Here is a 22,198-nt window from a genome sequence, read left to right on the forward strand (position 1 = left end):
TATGTAGATGGATATAGATTTGTATGCATGTGTGGGCAGTAGACTCCCACATATATTTATTTACACACACACACACACACACACTATGGATTTAAATAGAGCTTCAATTGACTTGTAAGTACTTGTAAGTATTTTCTTTAATTACTGTGGGAAGAAAATATTCATCTTAAATATGTTTACATTGATGTTCTAGTTCTCCTAGTTAAGAGGAAGCTGTGTTTTTCTGCAAGTACTTGCTTTTAGAGCTTTTGTTGTCCAAAACTCAGATTTTTTTCCCCTGAGGTTGTTAAGTCCTTTCCTTCCCCAAGCCAATGAAAAGTTCTATTAATGTAAGCAGGATCAGAGCTCACTGAGTGTGCTTATTGCCGGATTAATAAATATCTGGGAAAATAAGTAGTTATGATGCAAGTGGTAAAATTGCCTTATATACCAGCAGATGAGATTTAGCACAAAGTGTACGTTTGCCCCACATCCCAGCAGCATTCAAACTCACTGTTTTGACTGTGCGATTTCATATCTGTGCTCACTGCAAGACGGAGAGGGTTTTCATTTCAATGCTGAAGTCAATAATTATGGAGGTTATCATTTTCATGCTCAGAAATTCATGTCATTTTCATAAATCATTCATTTCATTTCATAAATCATGCTTTACAGCTGCAGAATGGAAACTTATTGCTGGACATTGATGAAAATCTTGTTTCAGTCACTCAGGTAAGGTTGTGACACTAAAAATGTTTTAAGGAAATATAGATGAAATCTTCTATAGGAATAGTGCAATTTTGAAAATGTTCAGCTTGGGATTAACTTCACTGGAACGAAGCTAATATCAGATGTGAATAATTTAAAAAAGCGTAATGGGTAAAATCAGTTCTGTAGTGACAGTGAAATCACAAAAATAAAAGATAGCTATTTGGTGTCCAGAATCTCATATGCTGCAAGTGGATAAAACTACGTCTGTGTCAGAGAAGATGCATTCGTTTGTTCAGACTGAGAAATGGGTTTTAGAAAAAAAAGTCAGGTCCAGAATCCAGATCTGAACCATTTTGGACTTTACAATCCCACCTCCAAGTGTTGCTGTTCAAAGCTGTCTTAGTAAGTAACCGGGGAAGTTGTGTTCCCACTAAATTTCTCTTTACGTTATCTCATGTAGTTCTGTAGCTCCTGTTGCACAGAAGGTTGCTGTTCTGTAAGAAATAATTCCCCTACAAGTGTATTTATTTTTCTTGGGGAATATTGTGAATGAGGGCTTATTACAACAGATAGTGGAGTTGGCTTTCCTATCACTCTCTCCAGCTGCCTGTTTAGAAGTCCATCCGCAGAGTTTCTCTTAAGAGCTTTAACAGAATTATATCTGTGAAGAGTTTCCAAAGATTCATCACCTTTGAAGCACTCTGAAAAGTAGTAGTATTATTCCCATTCTATGGGGGTATTGAGGCATAGAGATCTGAGTTGCTACCTTTCAAATACATACCATATAATCCTGAGTTCAAAGTATACTCTCTGTCCATTTTCAGTATTGGTATAAAACATATAATATCTTTTCCACCAAATATGAATAACTTTACAGACACTTCCTCTTGGTTTGTGTAACCATGTGTGCCCTGCCCTTTCACATCCCCTCTGGCTTGCTGTCCTGCTTCCTCACCAGGGATGGAAGTGCTGGGGGTGGGAAGCCTTTGCTTATGGCCTCCTTGAAAGCACACAAGCCATTTTTTAGCAAGCCAGAGAGGAGAAAACAGTGAAAAGCTCACCAGTGATGCAGGAAAAGGGCAGATTTAGGGGTGGTGCTGGACAAGCAATTTGGAGAGATGAGAAGAAAGTGGCTCTTTCAGTGATTCGGTGTCACCTGGCATCTCTGGAGTCAGTAGCGCCTACTGGAGGCTTGAAACAATTTCCAGATGAGTGCTGCTGTTGTCATTATTCCAACTTTTCTGGAACATTTTAACAGTGCTGGCCTACTGTGTTTGAACACACTGCAGAAGTCACGGGCTTTTTGTTGCAGAAGCTCCTTTTAGCAGTATTTTAGTAACATACACTGGAATCAGTGTACCCTGAAGAAAACATGGATTTTCTTCTTTCTTCCTTCTTCCATTTCCACACAGATACTTAGAAGGATATATAAGCCTGTAAGAAGAAAATATATTGTCATAGCAGTAGCGCAACATGATCTATTTAATATAAGACATGATGTGAGAAAATGTGAAATAATTCATCCCTAGGTACATCGTTAGACATAAAGCTGAGAGTCATCCAAGCCGCTAGACAAATTCCAGGTCTAAGTGATTGTAGCATTGCTTTTGTATATGGGAATAGAGATTGGATTGCAAAAATGCATAAACCTTTGAAATTATTATATTTTGAATGATAGTCTTATTTCTTAAAGGATTATTTATAATAGAAAGTTGAGAGTGGAAAAAAATTGAGGGAGATCTTGCTTCTTTGGTAGGTTGCAAAGACTGCGTGGTTAATGTCCACTAAGTGGCTGTCTTTGCAAGGCAAGACTCAACTGAAATTCAAACTTATATATGTGATAGGAGGCCGCAAGGTTTTATGTGCCTAAACTGGGGTGGAGATTCGATGAACTGAATTATGATTCGCAATAAAACTCATTTATAATGAGAGTTGTGGCTTCCCACATGTGTGGGTGTGATTGAGTACGACACAGGGAAGAAGGAAAGCCAGTAAGCAGAAGAAAGGTAGTGGGAATGGAGTAGTCCTTGAGTTCCCATCAAGACACTCCAGAATAGCCACCCTGATAAGAATGGTAGGTGGGTTTTAGGTTTCCTGCAGAGCTAGAAGGGATCCATGCTTTACCATCCCTGGACTCCAACTAAACTGATTTGCAGATGGGTGGAAGAGAATAATTTTGCACCAGAACGTGTGAAGGAGCTTTGTACAGCCACTTAAGGTGCTCCTTATTATGAAAGTGTTTCTTCTCTTCTGGTCCAGTTGAGTGAGACCTGTACGGGTGACCTGTTTTGAGATAACTGAAGGACACCCTGAGAAAACGTTTCTAGCATGAGTTAAATGTGGAGCTACAAACTTAAAATAACCCAGTTGTGCATCCTCCTTCAAGTCCAGTTATTCAGGTCACACCTGTCCCATGGGCAAGGGGAAATCAGGCAGCACTTTAGAAGCCCTTCCCTTCTGTGTCCTTCTGTCATTTCCACAGTCTGCTACTGTGTTTTAAGACCTTGAAATGGGGGTTTAGAAAAGGAGCCAGGGAAAAGGACTGGCCATAAATCATGCTCGGTGCTCCCTGATGTTAAGGGCAGAGGAGTAATGCATCCAGTCCCATTTTGGATAGTTTTTTCATGCTTTATTCATTTTTTTTATGGTGGAGAATTCCTTACAGAATCATTTTATAGGATCAGCTGCTGGCTATTTGGGTTCATCAGCAATATCAAAATCCCACAGCTTGAACTCATGTGCTTCCTCCATATGGGACTTGACATTGGAAGCCTACACAGCTTTGGGGGGAATTTATATTGCTAGCTGCTACTAGTTAACTTTCCAAGTTGTAAATAGTTACCTCACAATTTTTTTCTCCTCAGAAGATAAATGGAAATGTGGTTTTTTTTCTCCTTACAGGCTGTTACCCAACTAGAGCTTTTTGGGGACATGTCCACTCCTCCTGATGTAACCTCTCCCCCCGTGAGTACCCCGGGAAACTGAACTCTGCATTTTTTTACATGCTATTTTCAACACATTTATTGAGCACATTTACAATTCAGGTCATCAGCCATTCCAGGAGGGAGAAATTCAAAGTAGTTTTTATGTTGCAAGAAAATAAACGTAAAGCAAATTGAATGTGGAGTCGCTGCTTCGTGATGATGTGCAAAAATATCTTCCATTTTTATTTCTCTGATATAGGGCTAGGTGTCACGTAAGATATAACCTGAGCTGCAGATCTCCTTCCCTGGTGTTTATCAGAGGTGCATGCTTCACTGCACTCTGTCTCTCCACTGCACTGCAGGAAGATCCAGTTACAGCCTCATATATCATGTCTCCTTGGTTCCACCAAGCACATATCCCTGAACTGCTGTTAAAGAAAGGAAAACAAAGCAGTAGAGAGAGGGCTGAATGTGTTTTGAGGGCAAAGAAAATTTTCTCAACATGCATTTCCGTGTCATAAAATGAAAACATTATTTTTTTTTTTCCTACAAAGTTTTTGAACCTTGTGTTAAGCTGTAGGGGAGTATGAATACACGTTGAAAATTGAGGCGCTGTGAAGTCGGGAGCCTCAGATCTCCAAGGTGTTCTGGAGCATGTCTGGGACTAGATGTCAAAAGTCCTGTCTCCTCTTCCTTAGCTTGCTCAATTGGATTGTGGGCCTATGGTTCTGGTCCTGTTGATTAATTGGAGGAAGCATATTTATTCACTTTTCCATAAATCCTACAGATGCTTCGTTTGCCTTTAATGTTTCTTACGTTAATGCTTCTACTGGTTGTCACCTGACACCTAGAACCACAAGTGTGAATGTTCTGGAGAAAGAAATTATGTCAGTATTTTGCGTGTGATGTATTCCAGGCAAATTTGATTTCTATTTTTAAATCTTGTACAAACTCTCTCATTTTCTTTCTTTTTCTTCCTGTCTCCAGCAAATTCAAATACTCTGATTTTCTATTGCTTCTTTCCTTCTACATAATTCCATCATTTTTTCTTTCTCTTTCTTCCCTCCACACCTGTATTTTTAGAGTTACAGATGTCGTGAAAGCAAAGGATGTGACATAGAAGTCATCACTGTATTTTATTCCTGTCTTCTTCCAGACTCCTGCTACTCCAGGTGATGCCTTTATCCCATCTTCATCCCAGTCACTTCCTGCTAGTACAGACATGTTTGGTTCTGTACCTTTCAGCACTGCTGCCGTACCCTCAGGTAAGAAATCTACTGCAAATAGAAGCTCGACTCAAGTTTGGTGATCAGTTCTCAGCTCTGGTTTGCATTTCAGTACTCTAATTAATGAATTTAGTACACTGGAAGTGGGGAAGGATTTTGAGGACATTTGCTACAGGTCAAGGCAAAACAAATCTTTAACAAGCAGGGAATACATTATTTTGAATTTGCCCACATTTTTTTAAAAACAAGTCAAAAAAGTCACTGGGAGCTCCACCATAGTTCAGCCATCTGGATAACAACCTTCTGGGTACGGTAGCGAGAGACAAAAAAGCATTTAGTTTAGCTTTGCCTTTTATTGCAATAGCAATGGATATCCTGTGCTGTCTCCAGTAAATAGAGAATGAGACTTGGAGAACTTGATTGCATTTCAAAGGTATTCCACTTGGTTAAATCCTGATATTTCCTTTAGACTCCTCTGTGTTCCTCAAAGTGCTCAAAATTCACAAGCTCTGTAGCATTCTGCACCGACGCGCAAGGCTTGTGGTTTTGACTGCTGATCTCTCCCTGGGATACTTGGAGCTCTACAAGAGCAGCGCCCTCAGCTCCACTTAGGATAAAAAAGGAGGAGGAGGATTGCCTTGAATCATTCAACAGTGACTGTCTAATCGGTTAACTCCTCTGATGGGCTGCGTTGCAGCATCAGATTAGTCGCCACATCTCAGAAAGGTTACGCTGATGGTGAAGTGTTTGGGGATGATGAGAGATGAAAACCTTTGCTGCTTGGATGAGGTTACAGTGGGGGCAGGATAAAAGGACATCTGGAGAATCCATCATAGCCATCTACTGAAATAGATGTGTATCTGAGTTACTGTTCCCTTCATCACTCATTAATTTGGCCTTTCAAAGTTCAGTTTCTATTTTTTCATTTCATTATATTTTGGGCTTTTCCTATTACGATTTCACAACGACCCTTACATGTAGCATTACAAAAGAGCCTAGAAATAAAGCAAAGAGGAAAAGGTACAGGAGGACTCAGAAAAACACTCAGGTTAGAAACAAGAGTTTTAAAGCTGTGACAGTATTAATAGTAAAAGAGGTTACATATTGTAAAGATTAGTAGTAAATCATTAATTTAAATGTGAAACAGCACATCTGTAAAACAGTACTTCTCTCAGTGGAACATAATTGTATTACATGGTTTAATTTTTAACATTTTTTAACAGTAGTTTTCGTTTCAGATTTTTTTTTTTTCCTTGCAAATAGAAAAGCACCTGATCATTTAATTCCTACACAGTCAAAATCTTGGTAGCTTGAAAGGAGGTTTCAAGTCTGACAGGAAGCAATTATAATTTTAGTTGTAATCTTTAATTTCCTCTCCAAGTAGAGGGGATTTATGCTAGCATAATACTTGAAGCAGTTTATTATTATTAGGTATATAGTACAGCAGAAGCTCAGGACCTTTTTGATGTTCCCAAGTAACTGGGTAATAACCAAATGTGGGTTTTTTAAATCTGAATTCATCTGGGATCTCTCTTTTTATTAGTCACTTGTTTTGCTCTTCAGAGTCCCAACAGTTTGAACTGTAGATGTGTCAGAAGAGACAGCACAGAGTCTTTCCCTTGCAAGAAGGTGGCACTGTCATTAGAGGGCCCTTGAGCTGTCACCTAAAGGTGCTTCCCTGTAACGCAGAGACAGTCTTGTAGCTGTGCCGTTGGCTGATGTTGGCGGGTCACTCTCCCCAAGAATAAAAGCAAAAATGATAGGGAACTGCAGCAAAACTATGCAGAGAGGAGGGAGTCCTGGGTGTCCCCTTCCTTCCCTCTGCTTGCTCTGGCTGCTCATTTTTTAGCAGCATCGGGGCTGCTGTGAAAAGATGATCTCCATCCCAGCCTGACCCAGTGCATCGTGTTCCATCCCAGAGAGCCTCGCTCCGAGAGGAGCAGAACAGGCAGAGGTGAAAGGCAGTGGATGGGGTAGTCAGGGGAGCAGGAAGAGCCTGAAGAACTCAGTGGGGAGGAGTATGGTTGTGCTGCAAGGGGCTGACATTTCCTGGAACTGCTGTGGTTCTGGTAAGTGGTTCAGCCAAACTGACCCTGGCTGTGCTTTGACAGAGCATCAGGGAAAGGAGCTGCCAGATGGCCAGATGCCAACCAGGGCCATGCACACAGGTCTTCACAGACCCATGGGGTTACTCACTGAGGAAGAAAAGAGCTTTTTTTTATTCAGATGAGGGGAAGGGTTATTGCCAGTATCCACCAACCTGTGTCTTTGTGTACAAGTGTTCATTCAGTGATGTGAATTCAACAATGTCTTCAATTTTCTTTGAAGTGTGCTGAAGCTCTGGGATCACTAATGTAGCCTGCATGTTTCTGATGTATTGTGTGGCTTTTTCTGCATGCTTTTGACCATAGTGTTAAAATCTTTCTTTCTTTCTTTTTTTTTTTTTTTCCCCCCCCCTACTCTCTTTGTTCTTCGAAGGTTATGTTGCCATGGGAGCTGTTCTGCCCTCCTTCTGGGGACAGCAACCACTTGTTCAACAGCAGTTGGCCATGGGTGCTCAGCCTCCAGTTGCTCAGGTGATGCAGGGAGGACAGCCGATAGCGTGGGGCCAACCCGGTATTTTTCCTCCTACTCAGCAACCGTGGCCATCTGTAGCTGGTCAGTTCCAACCGACTGCCTTCATGCCAACACAAACTGTTTTGCCTTTACAAGCAGCCATGTTTCAAGGTACCATTGCTCCTATAGCTACTGTTCCACCCACAAGTGATTCCAACAGATCGAGTCCACAGACAGACAGGCCCAGACAGAAAATGGGAAAAGAAATGTTTAAAGATTTCCAGATGGCTCAGCCTCCACCAGTGCCATCAAGAAAACCAGATCAGCCTTCCCTCAGTTGTACCTCAGAGGCCTTCTCAAGTTACTTTAACAAAGTTGGGATGGCACAGGAAGCAGATGATTGTGATGACTTTGACATCTCTCAGTTAAATTTGACTCCTGTGACTTCCACAACACCATCTACAAATTCACGTGAGTATAGCCATACCTTCCCTCAGATGTGACTGCTCCTCAACACATTTCTTCCTTTTTTATCATACTGTGAATTGCAACACAGATACGGACTGAGAAACTTCATGCATGGTCTAGATTATTAAATGTGTTCAAGGCATAAAGAAAAGTATCAGAAGGGAATTTCAGAGACCGTTGAAATCAACAGCCCAATAGCTGCAGTCTGAAATTTAATTTCTAAGAAGACAGTGATATATGTTCTGTGCTAGGGACATGCAAGCTAGTTGGAAAGTGCCCATGACATTCAACCTTAGAAATGGTTTCACTTATGTCCTGTTCAAGCTATACCTTGTAGAATTAGGGGATGAGTATGTATTTTAATAACTTGATGTATTGGACATGCGGGGAAATTAATTGAAAAGCTGTAAAATAAGCTTACCGTGTTTGTGGCATTTGAGATGGGGGGTTTTGCAGATTGCTGAAAAGAGGAATTTATGAGACACAGATTTACCAGGGACCAGCCAGAGACCTTCTGTTTTGCTTCCCTGCCATAGGGCAGGCAACTCATGCATTCTTAATGTAATGTAGGGGCATCTCCCTGGTACCTGAAGACATGTGCCAGACGCAGCCAAACGTAATTTGGAAGATGCTGAATGAAATCAGATACATAGAATTGATAATGACTATTGTGTTCAAGCTTACCTCCTACAGCCGCTCAGAAAATAATTTTCAAGGGTAATAGAAGTTGAGGGCTCAGAAGCATGAGCAAATTTTGTGCTGCTGTGTCTCTCTGAACAAATTAACAGATATGTATTGTGTTGCTGTTACTTTAATGTTTGTTTAGCTCCAACCCCTGCACCCAGACAGAGTTCTCCATCAAAATCATCAGCATCTCATACCAGTGATCCTGCTGCAGATGACCTCTTTGAAGAGGGGTTTGAAAGCCCAAGCAAAAGTGAGGAGCAAGAGGCTGTGAGTAGCACCAAGGTTTCTAAATATCAATTAGCTCTTTTTAGCTAGAAAACACAAAATTTACTTAGCATCAGAAATAACTTCTAATAGGACTGGGTGGTATTTAAGGGGGGGCTGCAGACAGAATTCGCTCCCTGCTTTGGTTTTGATAGCTAATAGCATGACATTTCTGTTGATAGTCACTAGTACTGCATACAAGGAACCAAACTCAGAGTTCATATGTAAGGTTGTCTATGTTAGCGGCATCCAATATCGTTTTTAGCATACCAGCCTTCACTTACTGATGGTGAGGAAGTCTGAGGTAAAACAACATACATGCTGAGGCTGCAGAAAGAGATGTGAGAGTCTGTGTGTTAAAAGATGATGGCTGATGTTGTCTTGCACATTCTTGCATCCCAGTTGCTTGCCTAGTTACATTCCTCAATGTTCTGGCCTTCAGTATGTGATTTCTTTGCCTTAGATTTAGTGGACCAAAGCAAGAAATGTTATCCAAGCAATGACTTTAAATCACAGTGTATCTTAGGCAGATAAGAGCCTAAGTGAGCCAAAGGCAAGAGGGAGTCTGTACAAAAAAAATAACACAAGCTTAGACTCTGATTCACGTAGTTTCACTGGCTTTCAGGGCCTTTTGCAGTTCTGGTTTATCTGATCCAGTACCTTCTGTGGCAGCTCCTGCATGGGCTCCAGCAAGTACTGGTGAGGTCCTTTCCTGCCTGCATCAGCTATAGGAAACCATTCTGGCTTTGAGAACATTATCAGTGGTGAGGTCTCACTTTCTGGTTTTCATGAGATAGAATGTACTTGTTATGCCCACAGCATGAAAATAACCTCATGTTGACTTTTCACTTCCTATTGTTGAGAAAAAAAAAGGTGTTATGTTCTTGTATTCTAGCCTGATGGGTCTCAGGCCTCATCCAACAGTGATCCATTTGGTGAGCCAACTGGTGATACTATAAGTCCACAGGTCGGTAGCTAGATAGCGCAGGTTGTGGTAGGTATCTGTCCTTTTTTTCTCTACACCTTGAGGTGCTCGCTTATTCTTCCACCAGTGCCTACCATTGCTTTCATGGATGCATGGTTTATTTTTCCTTTCCATCTCTTCTGTTTTTCCTCTCCATTATCCACAGTGTATTCCTCATGCTCAGTGGTTTGCATGGCTTTTGCCATTCACTAAGTGTTGCAGCTTGTGCAAATATGTTTCAGCTGCCTGCATGCTTTAAAGAAATGTAGACTTATTTTACTTTGTGTTCAAATTCTAAGGGGAAATAGGGAAACTGAGCCATTACTAACAATGTGTTAGGCAGAACACTTTTTGTATCGAATCCACTCTGGCCTTTAGTCAGATGTAACATATTAAGTGGAATAAGACATCTTACCCAGAGACATAACAAACATTAAATAAAATTATGTAATGATACACGAACACCTCGACCCTAAATCAATGTGATAATCAGTAGAAGAAGCATATTTATTATCTGCATGTAAAAAAATACTGAATGGGTTTGTGTATTTTTATCTCCGCCTGCAAATTAAAAACATCTGAAAATTATGATCATTCATATTACCATTGGCATACTGATGTTTTAAAAATTATTCATAGAATGTAAGTCATTTAAGTCCAGACAGACGGGAAAGATGATCTTTTCATCTTTTGTGTTACAGAATACATTAGAAAATGCGGCTGCCAGTGAACGTTCTGTGATTTGTTTCAATACAGTCTATATGTTTTACCAAAAAGACAGTAAAGCTACAAAGTATTATGAATGCTGAGGATTGTTATTCCATCCAAATACTCTCTGGTGTTACTATTTGAAGGATATGTTTCATTATCTTCTCCCTGTCTGCCATTCATGTTTTGTATTACCCAAATACATGATCTGGTATGGCTTCTGTGCTTCAGCACGGAGCCTCTGGAGCGAATCCATAACAATGGTAGAACTCTTTTCGTTTCTGTACAGAAATTGCACTGTGTTTACCAGTGACTTATCCACCCTTAGCCAAAGTAATTTGGTTTCAACTCAAAATTGATAGTTTCATTAGGAGTCCGTTTACTTTGTACATTAAATATGGTTAAAGAAATCTTACAGTAACTTAGCGTTGATCCACTTGGGAGTAATAAGATTATCTCTTAATAATATGTGGTGCTGTGAGAAGGCTTTTCCCCCTTTTTTTAGCTTCACCAACATAATGCTCAGCTCTCGGGGGCTGAAGCAAAAGTAGCATTAAGCTTTGTGTCTCATTGAGTCTAAAAATGACAGCGTAAGGGTAAAGCCAAGCTGGGATGAGCTGCTCTAGCAGGAGCATCTGTTGGTTATTGCACTCCAGCAAGAACTGCTTCCGCAGATGGATGGTGCCACATAGTAATTTGGCTTTGCCTTTGCCTGGCCTTGGCCAGCACTGACATAGCCTGCTATCCCAGCTTCAGACCATTTCAAGAGTTCTTCCCTAGATCAAGAAAGAGGATTTCACCTTTATCTGAGTCCCACACTCTGGAAACCCACATACATTTATTTATTACAGTTTATCATAGTCAGGGTAATTGTGAAGTTCATCCCGGGGAGAATAAATGATAAAATCTCTTTCTAATTTTCCGACTGTCACAAAGATAGTTTGCATCATTTGTAAACTAGCATCACACACGTTTACCTACCAGGAATTCTGGATATAACTTGAAACAGTAGTTTAAATCTGTTGTTAATGCATATAACTGTTCAAGGCAGTCAAGTGAGGGACTTCTATTGTTCTGCTATTATATAACACTTAGTAAAATACATTCTTTAACTGTCAAGGGTCTGTGGGAGCTACAAGAATAGTAAATTGCCAATTATTCCATGTTTTTTCTGTATTTTTTGTTAATCCTTATAGAGTCTTATATAAAATATGTGTAATTCTCAGAAATATATTCTGGGAAATGTTAAATAATATTAGTGATTATCGTATTATAGTAATTCTTAAAAGCTGTAGGCAGGAACAGAAGCTAAACAAAAAGAAAGCCTCTATCCAGTGAAGTTACACTAGTATCATTGTGCCTCTGTGCAGTGCATTCAACAGCAGTCCATAGGAAATCTACTTGCTAAAACCAGCCCATCTAATTCTAAAGCCTAGCATCGTCAGAGCAACGGAAAGTCTAATCTCCATGGAAAATTATCTGTTCAGGACTTACTACTGTGTTGTGTACTGAGCTCTGCATTTGGAGAGAAACTTAATGGGGAGAAACATGTAGTACAAAAGAATCACAGTCTGCATAAAAGCCACTTTTGTGTGTTAGATGGGAGATTACTTCCTTCTTTAAAACATGGTTCTTCATACCAAGAGCAGCACAGTATACAACTCGGATGAATGGACCTCTCAGGAGCATGACATAGTGTTGTGTTCAGAAATTTCAAATATATCTGCTCCCAGCATCTCTATAAAGCAGCTATGCCCATACAACATCTTATCTTGATATATTCAGAATACTCACTTGCCTGTTAATTCGTACCCTGATCTTTCAAGGTACCTTACCAATCTGGTTTCCTGATTCCTTCTGATACTGCATATTCTTATCGAGAAATAATTCAGCATCTTGCAGTTACTGTCTTCATTTCTCCCGTTTTAACTCTCCTCCTTTTGCAATCTTCAACCTAAGCTCTCAAAATCCTCATCCTACCAGTAGATGTTCTTGTAAGTCACTCTTCTACAAATAGCTATGGCTTCTTAGTAGGTAAATAGGACATTTTATGGATATGTTACATTTTTGTCCCTTTATGCTTGCGAACCTGACTTTAACAGGTGAAATAAAATCAACTCTTTGCAGAGCTCTTCTTAGCAAGATTTGTGTTTGGTTGTTTTCCCTTTGTACATGAGCAGCATTGGGGATGGATAGTGATAGTGATAGTGATAGTGATAGAAGGAGTGAGGAGGACACTGAGTAATAAGACCATCATCTTCAGCGGACTTGTGTTTAATCCCTACTACTGTCTTTAGATTGTGTGTGGGATAACTATGGTGAAAGGAGAGGGAAAGAACTGTATTTAGCTATGATTCTACCAAACGTGCTAAACATTTTTTATTATTGACATTTCAAATTAAAGCAAGAAGTTTGAACAGAGGAGTTTTCACCTCCTCACCTGCATCAATTGTACCCGATCAGCCTGAATTAGAGTGTTAAGTGCAGACCCTCCCAGTGTGGATAATTCTGTTCTTGGGGGTGTTTCAGCCTCAGCCACCAACTCAGCCTCAGCAATGGTGTGACACTCGATAGCCCTGAAGCTATACAATTGACAGCTTTGCAAAGGCTGTAAAAAGGGGAGCCTTCAAGCATGATCAAAAAAGGGATGGAAAGGAGCAAGCTACAACTTTCTGGTGCTCGGCTTCTCTGGATACCTGTGGTTATGTTGGCCAGCATCTCCTAAAAAAGCATCGTGATTGCAGAAAGAATAAATGTGGCCTGAATACTGGGATCGGATATCACAAATGTGGTCTGACTCCATATGGACCACACAAACTGCTTCTTGAAAGCAAGTTGGCGACAGGGTGAAAAGTCTGAAGGAGAATAAGGGAATATTTGGTACTGCAATTATTGCAATAAAAGTCCTTTCAAGTGCTTGAACAAATGCAGGGCTATTGATACGCTGCCCAGTTCAAGACTTGCACTGGCAGTCATTCATGAGAGATTCTCAGGAAACCTTCAAAACATTTGTGGCTAGAGCATATCTTCCTGAAAAAGTTGTTTAGTTGTTCTGTGAAATGTGTGCAGACAATTATAAGCCCTCAAAATATGTCACACCCTTCATGATGCTATCAGCACTGTCAGGAGAGCAACAGTTCATTAGAATATTTGTCTATCAGCTTTTCGTGGTACTTCGGTGGCTCACTGCCATCATTCATCTTCGAGCAAGTGCCATTCTTAGTGATAAATGTTCTTAATAATCTTAGTCAGCTCCAGGATGGGCTACTTATAACTCTATTTGGGCTGTTATTAGGAAGTTGAAAGAAAATGGAAACTTATGGACAAAGCACTGGGAGCTTAGTAAGCCTCAGGGGGGCATATTAAGATGATTCTGCATCCTCCTCTTCTTTCTGCCCCCTATCTGTTGCACTAGGACTTTAAATGGGCTCAAAATATCAAAGGCTGTATTTGCAGGATCTGTTACTATCACTCATCTGGCTCAATAGGACCTGAATAGAGTCCAAAGAGAAATTCATAATGATTATAGGTGACCTGTTCTTAATGTAGGCTCCAGAGCTATCATTCTCAAACTAAAGACACAGCACTGAGCAGGGCTGTGAACCTGAGAGAGAAGCAGCAGTGTTGTGTATTTAGAAAGGGATCACAGTTTGGGAAGTACTGCTTCATTCCAGAGAAATCCTAAAATTGTCATTTCGGGCCTCATGTGAATTTGTTCATCAACGTATTTCCCGGGGAATCTGAAGGAACGAGACCAGAGAAATTCAGACTGCTCTGTGAACAGAGGCATCCTACAGATTTGCTGTCATCTCTGCTGATAGAATCCCTTCCGAGCTATCTGTTTTAATGGGACCAGCTCATACACAGGGTTCTCACCTCTTCCAGTGTCTCTAAACCCACTTGAAGTAGCCAGATACCCTTCCATTTCTCCAACTTCTTCCTCTAAACAAGAGGCAAGATATTGTGTAGCTTGTCCAGAGCTGTGTACTTGCTGATCCAGCAATTCAAGTGGGGGATGAACTCTCCTAGCTTTCTCTGTAATGAGGTCATTTAAAAGTTCCCTGTCTAATGCACAACTGATTTTTAAAAGGCACTTGCAATAATTTAGTGTCTTGGAGACTTCTGAACAATTTGCTTCAAATTGGCCATCAGGTTCAAAAGTTACGAAAGAGAATTGACACATGTGTAGACAGAAAGTATAATTGTGTGTCTGCTGTTTTGTTAGGAAAGAGGCTCAGAAATAATAGACGTGTTTCTCGGCTGCAGTTCATTATTATACCAGGACCAAGATAGAGCAGGGTTCATCTTTCTCAATAGTTCTCATTGCTTTTTCATTTTAGGGATGTATAGCATCCATCTTGATACTGAAATGACAGAGACTTTAAAAATGCTAATAATTAAACTGGATATTTGAGACTAGGAAGTATTCCTAGGTAGGTTTATAGTAAGAATGAGACACTCTCCAGTTATAATCCTGAACTAGAAGGCTGCTGTATTTATGCTGCTAATAGAGGCTATCTGTTATAAAAATAACCAGAGATAAGCCACTGGCTGTTAATGGGCCAACAGGAATTATCTGTCTTAGCACCAAAGATACTGAATCTGAATCCCCCTTGCCAAGTTTACTATGTGCTATTTTATTGAGTCAGCATGCAGTAAATAGAGAAGACTCATTGCACTCCCGTTCCCTTCACTTGCATCCCCAGCACAAGATTCTCATTTTGGCTGGCGCTTCAGCACGCTTATTTCATGAAACTCTCTCATTTGAGCCTGCCCTTTCTGATCAGTCAGCCAGGAGTAAAACCAGCACTGAGAATCTATTGTAAAGGGCAAAGAAATCTATGTGGGCCTCACCTCTACAATTCAGTACATCTTGCCTGGAGCTTTGCACATAGCGGGGTGCCTCGCAATGATGAAAGGACTGCCAGCGTGAAAATATTTTTTTCCTAACCAAGTCCTGTGTTACATTTTGTGAGCTCGCTCGCTCACCCCAGCCCAAGTAGATGCTGAATCTTTCAAGTGATGTTCTCCAGTGATGAGTTCTACTGGGGAGCAGATGTTAATATCTTTAAATTGGATGCAAATTTACTTCTAGTATTTACATAATGTTATTCAAAACCATTAGCAACCTTGTTACCTCATGCAGTAGTGTACTATACCAAAAATACTTACTGTTTGCTACAGTCTTGTTCATTGTGCAAAATGTTCCTTAAAATGGGAAGAATAAACTGATTTTAAGCATGAAGCATCTCTGGAATATGTAAATCTAGCATATGTAGGGAAAATTTTCTCTTTGGCAGTTTTTGCAATTAATTCTTAGAGACTTCATAATTCAACATTTACACAACATACTTGTAGCTGCCTGAATATTTAGATGTCTAACTTAAAGCGTGCATATTTAGACCTTTTTGTTCCCTTCCTGCAACCTGTCACTTTGGTCAGATACCTGACCTGTGAATTCATATCTTCGTCCTGCCATATCTCATTATTTAAAAGCTACTGTTCAACATAAAGAGCCCTGTTAGTATGTGGAAACATAGCTAGACACCACTTTGATAGCAGCTTCCAAACATAAAGGAAAACATTTACTTTTAAAACATCTGCCAGAAATTGCATATCCCCAAAGTTGATAGAAGCCTTCAAGTAGGATTTAGCAGAAAAAAAAAAAAAAATGTGCTGCCAGTTGTCATCTTGGTTTCTCCCTGTGGGTTGATGAAAGCACATCAGAAGTGCTTCTGGGCCAATCCTATAGAAAGAAAAACACCTTAAGATTCAAGGCGCTTGTGTGAATTGGAAGCTTTGTATGCTGTTTTCTTTGTTCCTCTTTTTTTTTTTTTTTCTTACAAAGACCCATTCTTTAATTTCCTTCCCACTGGATCTGTTCTGAACACAGTGGTAGAAGTAGAAAGCAGAAAACATCGGTGAGATGATTCTGATGCTGTGAGAAGAGTTAGGCTCGCCTGCCTTTTAGTGACATTCCCTGTGACTTTTGAGTGGAGGATGTAATAAATAAATAAATAAATAAATAAGTTTTATTTCTACTTCCAAGACCCTCCAAAATAACGCTGGTGAAATCCCCGCTGCCTGGCACTGTGAGAGAAGGTATCCATGAAGTCAACAGCATTCCACTCTCCTTTTGCCTCTTTTCTGTCCCTTTCTGCTCTCTTTTGCTCTCTTGAGTATCATTATCAATACTTTACAGATACCACTTGCAATGTTGGACTGCAGGCAAGATGCATTTCTTGAATTACCTCCAAGTAATATTAGAAAGCAAATCTCAGTCATTGACAAAAATCTTTGTCTGAGACAATTGCACACAATTACGGCAAATAATTTCTTGTTTAGGCATCTGAATGGGGAAACCAACTGAAAGGAAGATACAAGGACAGTTTTCATTCAAAACGCTCTGGTCTACTGGAAGAAAAATTATTGAAATCAGTGAGAAATGCAGGCCTTTGCTACATGAAGTGTATGTTCAGATAAATGTTGGGTACGGATAAAAGAAATTTCTAATTCTAAAGGCTGTCTCATGCGTTGTTGGAAGTGCTGATGACCAATGATGGACGACTCCTCTTCTTATGGGTGTCAAGTTCCGTGACACCTTAGGACACCTGTTACTTAAGTGCATCTGCATATCTTTAAAGATATTTGAGGACAGCTCTAATAAGCGCGCTTGACATTTTGAAAAGCTCTTTTTTTCCCTGAAGGCATTTTTAAAACTGACATCTTTTGTTCCAAAGGGATGTTCTCCCTCCCTCCCCTTTTCTTCTCCTCCTTCCTTTTCGCTTCCCTTTGCAATCACCTCAGGTTCAGCAAATGCCTGAAGAATGGCCTGGTGTGTGTCAGGTTCCCACATTAATTAGTACAGATTTTCTCTGAACTAGCTGTGATAGATCATTCTGCCAGCTTCATGTCTGCGGTACATGAAAATTGGCATAGGTAGACTTAACACACAGAATGTGAAATGCAGTTATTTACTTTCAGTCATCTCTTCTGAATACCTCCGGTTTTTCAAGGTCACAAAATATATTTGCTTCTTGCTGGGGATGAATTCAGCAACCTTTATTTAATCATTCCAAAGGCTTTCTCTCTTTCTCTCGTAATGCTTGTAGTATGCTCAGGTCTTCGTGTAGGTAGGCAGCGGGGAAGCACAGTCCCTGCAACCTCCAGAAATGTAGTAATTTCAAGGAATAAGAGACAACTTTTTCTGCCATGGAGGAAACAGTTATATTTTGGATTTGTTGTTTTGCTCCTCATTCAACACGAGATGCACAGTGAGGCGGGACAGGGCATTGGGATGAGGAACAGCCTGGAGCGCTGGCCGGGCACCCTGGGCACAGAGTAAATACAGCCCTACAGATCCATCTTTGGGCTGGTTTTCTCAGCAGCAGCATCATTTTTATAAGCAGTGATTAACATCCTGTGCCATCCCCTGCCAGACCTCTCTGTGCTCCGCAGCACCCAGTGATTTCCCAGCCTTTGGAGGTATTTTTGCTCCAAGTCAGCTTCTGCTGATGCTGCTGTAACATGAGTTGATTATAACTTTGTTAAATTCAACGTCGTGGCATGGTATTTGAATATTTATCAAGCTGTGGAGAGTTAATGCAGTGTGGCATTAATTAGCCTTTCTGCCTGTCTTGTTCTTTTTTTAGATGTCATTCTTAGTTTAATAGATTAGTTTCTGGAAGTGAAGTAGAATGGATTCCAGGGTCCATGGATGGTTTGCTTCCCACTGCAGCCAAGGTGAACATAGTACTAAGAAAGCATAGGGTGCCAGTTGGGAAGCACATGGCAGCTTTTTTTCCCCCCACACCGAGAAAAGAGGCAGTGTTAGCAAATGGACATACTTTCCTCCCAGATTTAATGCTCGTGCTAATGGTGATACAAGCTCCTAATCAAACTGCACAGAGCTGGCTTTCCTTGCTCTCCATAGGCAACTCAGGTTGCTGGTTTAAATCCCCCCACAGCTTCATTTGCCAAGCTTTCAGTGAGCAGTTTCTGTTTACAAGTGTTCTTCTCCACAAGTTGTGTCAAACCCACAGCTGTGTCCTGCTGTGGACCTGCTGGGGGGGGGCGGTGGGGAAGGTCTCAGCCTGGTAACCGCGTTTTACGCCAGCTACATTTCTGGCCTGTAACTTCAAAACATCGAGTCATATAAATATCATTTCATTTCTTCATATGTCTGTGCCCAGCAATACCTCCTGAGGATCAGTGCATGGCCAATACTGGAAGAGAAAATTAACAGTAAGCATTAATTTTCTGAAATAATGTCATTTTTTTTTTTTCCCAATACAACTGGGGTGCCATGATCACTCCAGGCAGCACAGAAAACAAACACTTCCTCTGGGTTTTGACTCATGAGGTATTGCTGTTCTCAAGCAGATGTTCTAAAAATGTTTTAAAAACTGTCTGGAGACATCTCCACTTATTTTATTTTTGTTATCCCCAGGAAGCAGAACCTCTCTACGCCCAAATCAACAGACCTAAGAAATAGCATTGTTACAGGCTTGTGGTGCTCCAAGACTCAAACGAAACCCAACAACCTGGCAAGCCTTTGGCTTTCATGCTTTTTTCTGATTGATTTTGTCTGACAAGGAGAGATGATTGCCCTCCTGGACTGGCTCTACGAGTGTTCCTGACATTTTTTTTTTGGCAACCGATGGCAGATTTCTATGGCAGCACAAAATAAAAACTCTCCCTGCTTATCATACAAATCCGGCCCCATCCCCACAAGTCATGGGTATCCAGACTAGGAAATCTTACGCCTCAGTCTTCATTTAAACATTTGTTATCTTCTGTATGCCACATATAAATAATGAGCATCTGAGATTTATTATTAGACATTCTTTTGAGCAAAAAGCAGAGTCTGTATGTAGCAGTGGCATTATCATTCAGCAGCCTTTTGGGCACGAGTCGGCACTTTTTATGTCACGGTGACATGTTGTTCATCATCATTTACATCAGGCTGATCCTGATATTTTTTTTTTTCCCCTGTGTAGACATATTTAAACAACAACAACAAAAAAAATACTGGCAGTGTCATTTTTTTTGTATTTCTTATTCTGTAGTTTTGTATGAGTGACAGATCTAACAGCAAAACACCTGCGGAAATGATTCCTAACTTGAAACCACAGAATAAAACTTGGTTGTTTATCCATCCTGACTGAAAATGTTGCCAAATGGACCTTTAAGTTCTAGCGCATATGAGGAAGAAATGCTGCTTTCTGTTTGAATACTCGTGTTGTGGGTAGAGAATGGACATCGAGTCCCACTGAGGAAAGACAAAAGAGTCAGTATTTCCTAGGAAACTCTAAACAAAGTGCAGAAAAGGAATATTTTTATTTCTTCGGTATCTTGCTGCTGTAACGCTATGCAGACAAGTGTTTTCTTCTCTGTGTGCCATTTTTGATGAAAAAAAAAAAATCATTTGCCAAATAATACTGGTATGATTCTGGTTTAGGAATTTGGATGAAGCAGACTTTACAAATGGGACAAGGATGGCATGGATTTTGGAATAACAAACTGATTCTGTAATCAAATTGTTCATCTTTATCACTTTTTGTACATCAGAAAAATCAAATGGGATTTTTATTTTATAACTTGAAAAATATCTTACTGTTAAACTCTTTAAATGTTTAAGGAGAAATGGCTTTAAGGAGTTCAAATGAAAATTGCCAGTTTTTTTGTAAATATAAATGTTATGAAAATTCTTTTACTAATGCCATTACACAGTAGAGAAGGTAGCAAATTGCAGTGCTTGGAGGTGTGGCAAACCCAATTTGTGGTTCTCACATCACATACGTTTTTTCACATGCTTATGATAATGGGCTGAAGCTCAAGTGCATTTGCCAAAAGCAGTCAGCTTGTCAGCGACTAGTGAAATTAATGGGAACACATGATTTTATGATCTAGAGTTATCACATGGACATATTTCACTTACAAGAAATCACGTTTCATTGACATTCCTTTGAACCTCTGCATAGAAGTCATCAAACTGTTTACACACAGAACAAAAGAATTTAAAACTTCGTTTTTTTACATTTATGAAGCAAAAGTGCAGTGTTTGGGTTCATATGTTTAGCACATGATTTTCATAAAGAATCTATATATTTTTGCCCTACAGAGAATTGTTATACAGGTCAAATGTGTTTTCCTGATGTTCCTATGCAGTTACAGTATATTGAATTTAGTGGTTTAACACTAAAAAAAAAAAAAAAAAAAAAAAAGAAAAAAAATAGTAAAAGGAATAAAGCTTAAAGAAATCAAATGATTAATCAGTTTTTAGGGTTATTGTGCAGATTTTGTTTTTAAATTGACACATTAGGATTTACATTTTTGTCATGATTAAAATAGGCCTGGAGTTATAAATATTTTACTTTTATTATAAGCTAAAAATGGTTTAGAAGACAGAATAACTGGGGTGGCAGTTGTTGATATGTACAACCAAATCTCACACATGATTCCAGTCTTTTACTTTGAATTAGAGAAATTAGAGAAATGTGCGTTACAGAATGTATGTGAATGAAAAATTAGCTGTGAATAGACCTAATGAACCTGCAGAGAAGAGAACTTTTATCCCCATTCACGGTCATTTGATGCTTATTCCATAGTCATGTGCAAAGAGCTTTGTAGCAAATCTTGTTTTCCCATCAGAAGGAAGATCAAGTTTACTAACCGGAGAAGATAAATTAGAACTTGGCAGATTGGGTGTTTCAGGATTAAAAGCAGAGGTAAAAGCTTTTCTGAAGGACATTTCTTTAAGAATATTTTCCTAATTTGCACAGTGGTGCTACTTTCTTCCTCAGTGGCTCATTTGGGTTTTGTCCTACTTATGGAACCATGAAGATAATTTGGATTCATCATAGACATTTGAGGTTTAGTATCATCAGTGCATTTCCAGCTATGGGGTAAAACGTTGAAAGAAAAAGAAGAGATTTATGTCTCAGAGGATCCATTGACATCATATTTGTAGGAAGCGGATGATTTGCGAATAGGTGCTGAGGGAGTGAGGCTGGGATTTTAGTGTCCTGTGAGAGACAGCTGGAACATCACCGTGAACTTTTATTTTACCTTTACCAATGCTCATAAATAAAAAAAAAAAAAAAAACCAAACCAAAACAAAAAAATCTGAATTGTCTTGTCATAAGATTAGATCGTCCTTGTCATGGTTGAGATGGACTTGAAGGCCTCTGCACTGTACCAGTATTGTAGATAGCTAAAATATCCAGCTTGTGCAATTGTTTAATCCCTCATCCTTCACTAGCACTAAATTCGTCACTTTAAATTTAAAAACCAGGGAATCCCACCAGCCATCGTGTTATCATCCCCCGTAGGTTCTTGATCTTTACCTGTCATGAAAAGATATTTTGATAGATTGTAGTCATCCAAGTGTCTGATGAAACCTTTCATCTAATAACGTACTGGGCACCTTCTTTGCAAAAATGTTTACTCCGTGGTTTTCATTCATTTTTATTTCTGCATTCTGACACATATTTTTTTAATAAAGATGAGAAAGATAAAATGACTGTTGCAGTACATTTCTAAACCTACTTTAACTTTACCTCAGATATTGACCATTTGTTAACATATACGGACACATTATTTTTAACTTTATGTATAATGCATTCAGCGACGACAAAAAAAAACCCAACAAATTTTTAGAAATTTTCCATTAATTTCTGTAACACACCATGTAATACTGTTATGAATAA

At 39.7% G+C, this 22,198-nt stretch overlaps 1 protein-coding gene across 10 annotated transcripts in view; it reads left to right on the forward strand.

Annotated features, from left to right (window-relative positions):
• Positions 1 to 22,008, forward strand: part of DAB1 (DAB1, reelin adaptor protein) — a 455,855-nt gene extending 433,847 nt beyond the window's left edge. For 6 of the 10 annotated variants that reach the window (XM_026853571.1, XM_026853565.1, XM_026853573.1 and 3 more), the window contains 7 exons: positions 655 to 711; positions 3,592 to 3,654; positions 4,771 to 4,879; positions 7,319 to 7,867; positions 8,691 to 8,818; positions 9,711 to 9,809; positions 18,937 to 22,008. In XM_026853571.1, coding sequence (XP_026709372.1) covers positions 655 to 711; positions 3,592 to 3,654; positions 4,771 to 4,879; positions 7,319 to 7,867; positions 8,691 to 8,818; positions 9,711 to 9,794 — 990 coding nt within the window. In that variant the 3' untranslated portion in view covers positions 9,795 to 9,809; positions 18,937 to 22,008. The remainder of the gene's footprint in view (positions 1 to 654; positions 712 to 3,591; positions 3,655 to 4,770; positions 4,880 to 7,318; positions 7,868 to 8,690; positions 8,819 to 9,710; positions 9,810 to 18,936) is intronic. The other 4 variants (XM_026853570.1, XM_026853574.1, XM_026853575.1 and 1 more) reach the window with 2 other exon arrangements.
• Positions 22,009 to 22,198: the final 190 nt, after the last annotated feature.

The sequence above is a fragment of the Athene cunicularia genome, assembly GCF_003259725.1.
Source record: "Athene cunicularia isolate RWA chromosome 8 unlocalized genomic scaffold, athCun1 chr8_part1, whole genome shotgun sequence".
NCBI lineage: Eukaryota > Metazoa > Chordata > Aves > Strigiformes > Strigidae > Athene > Athene cunicularia.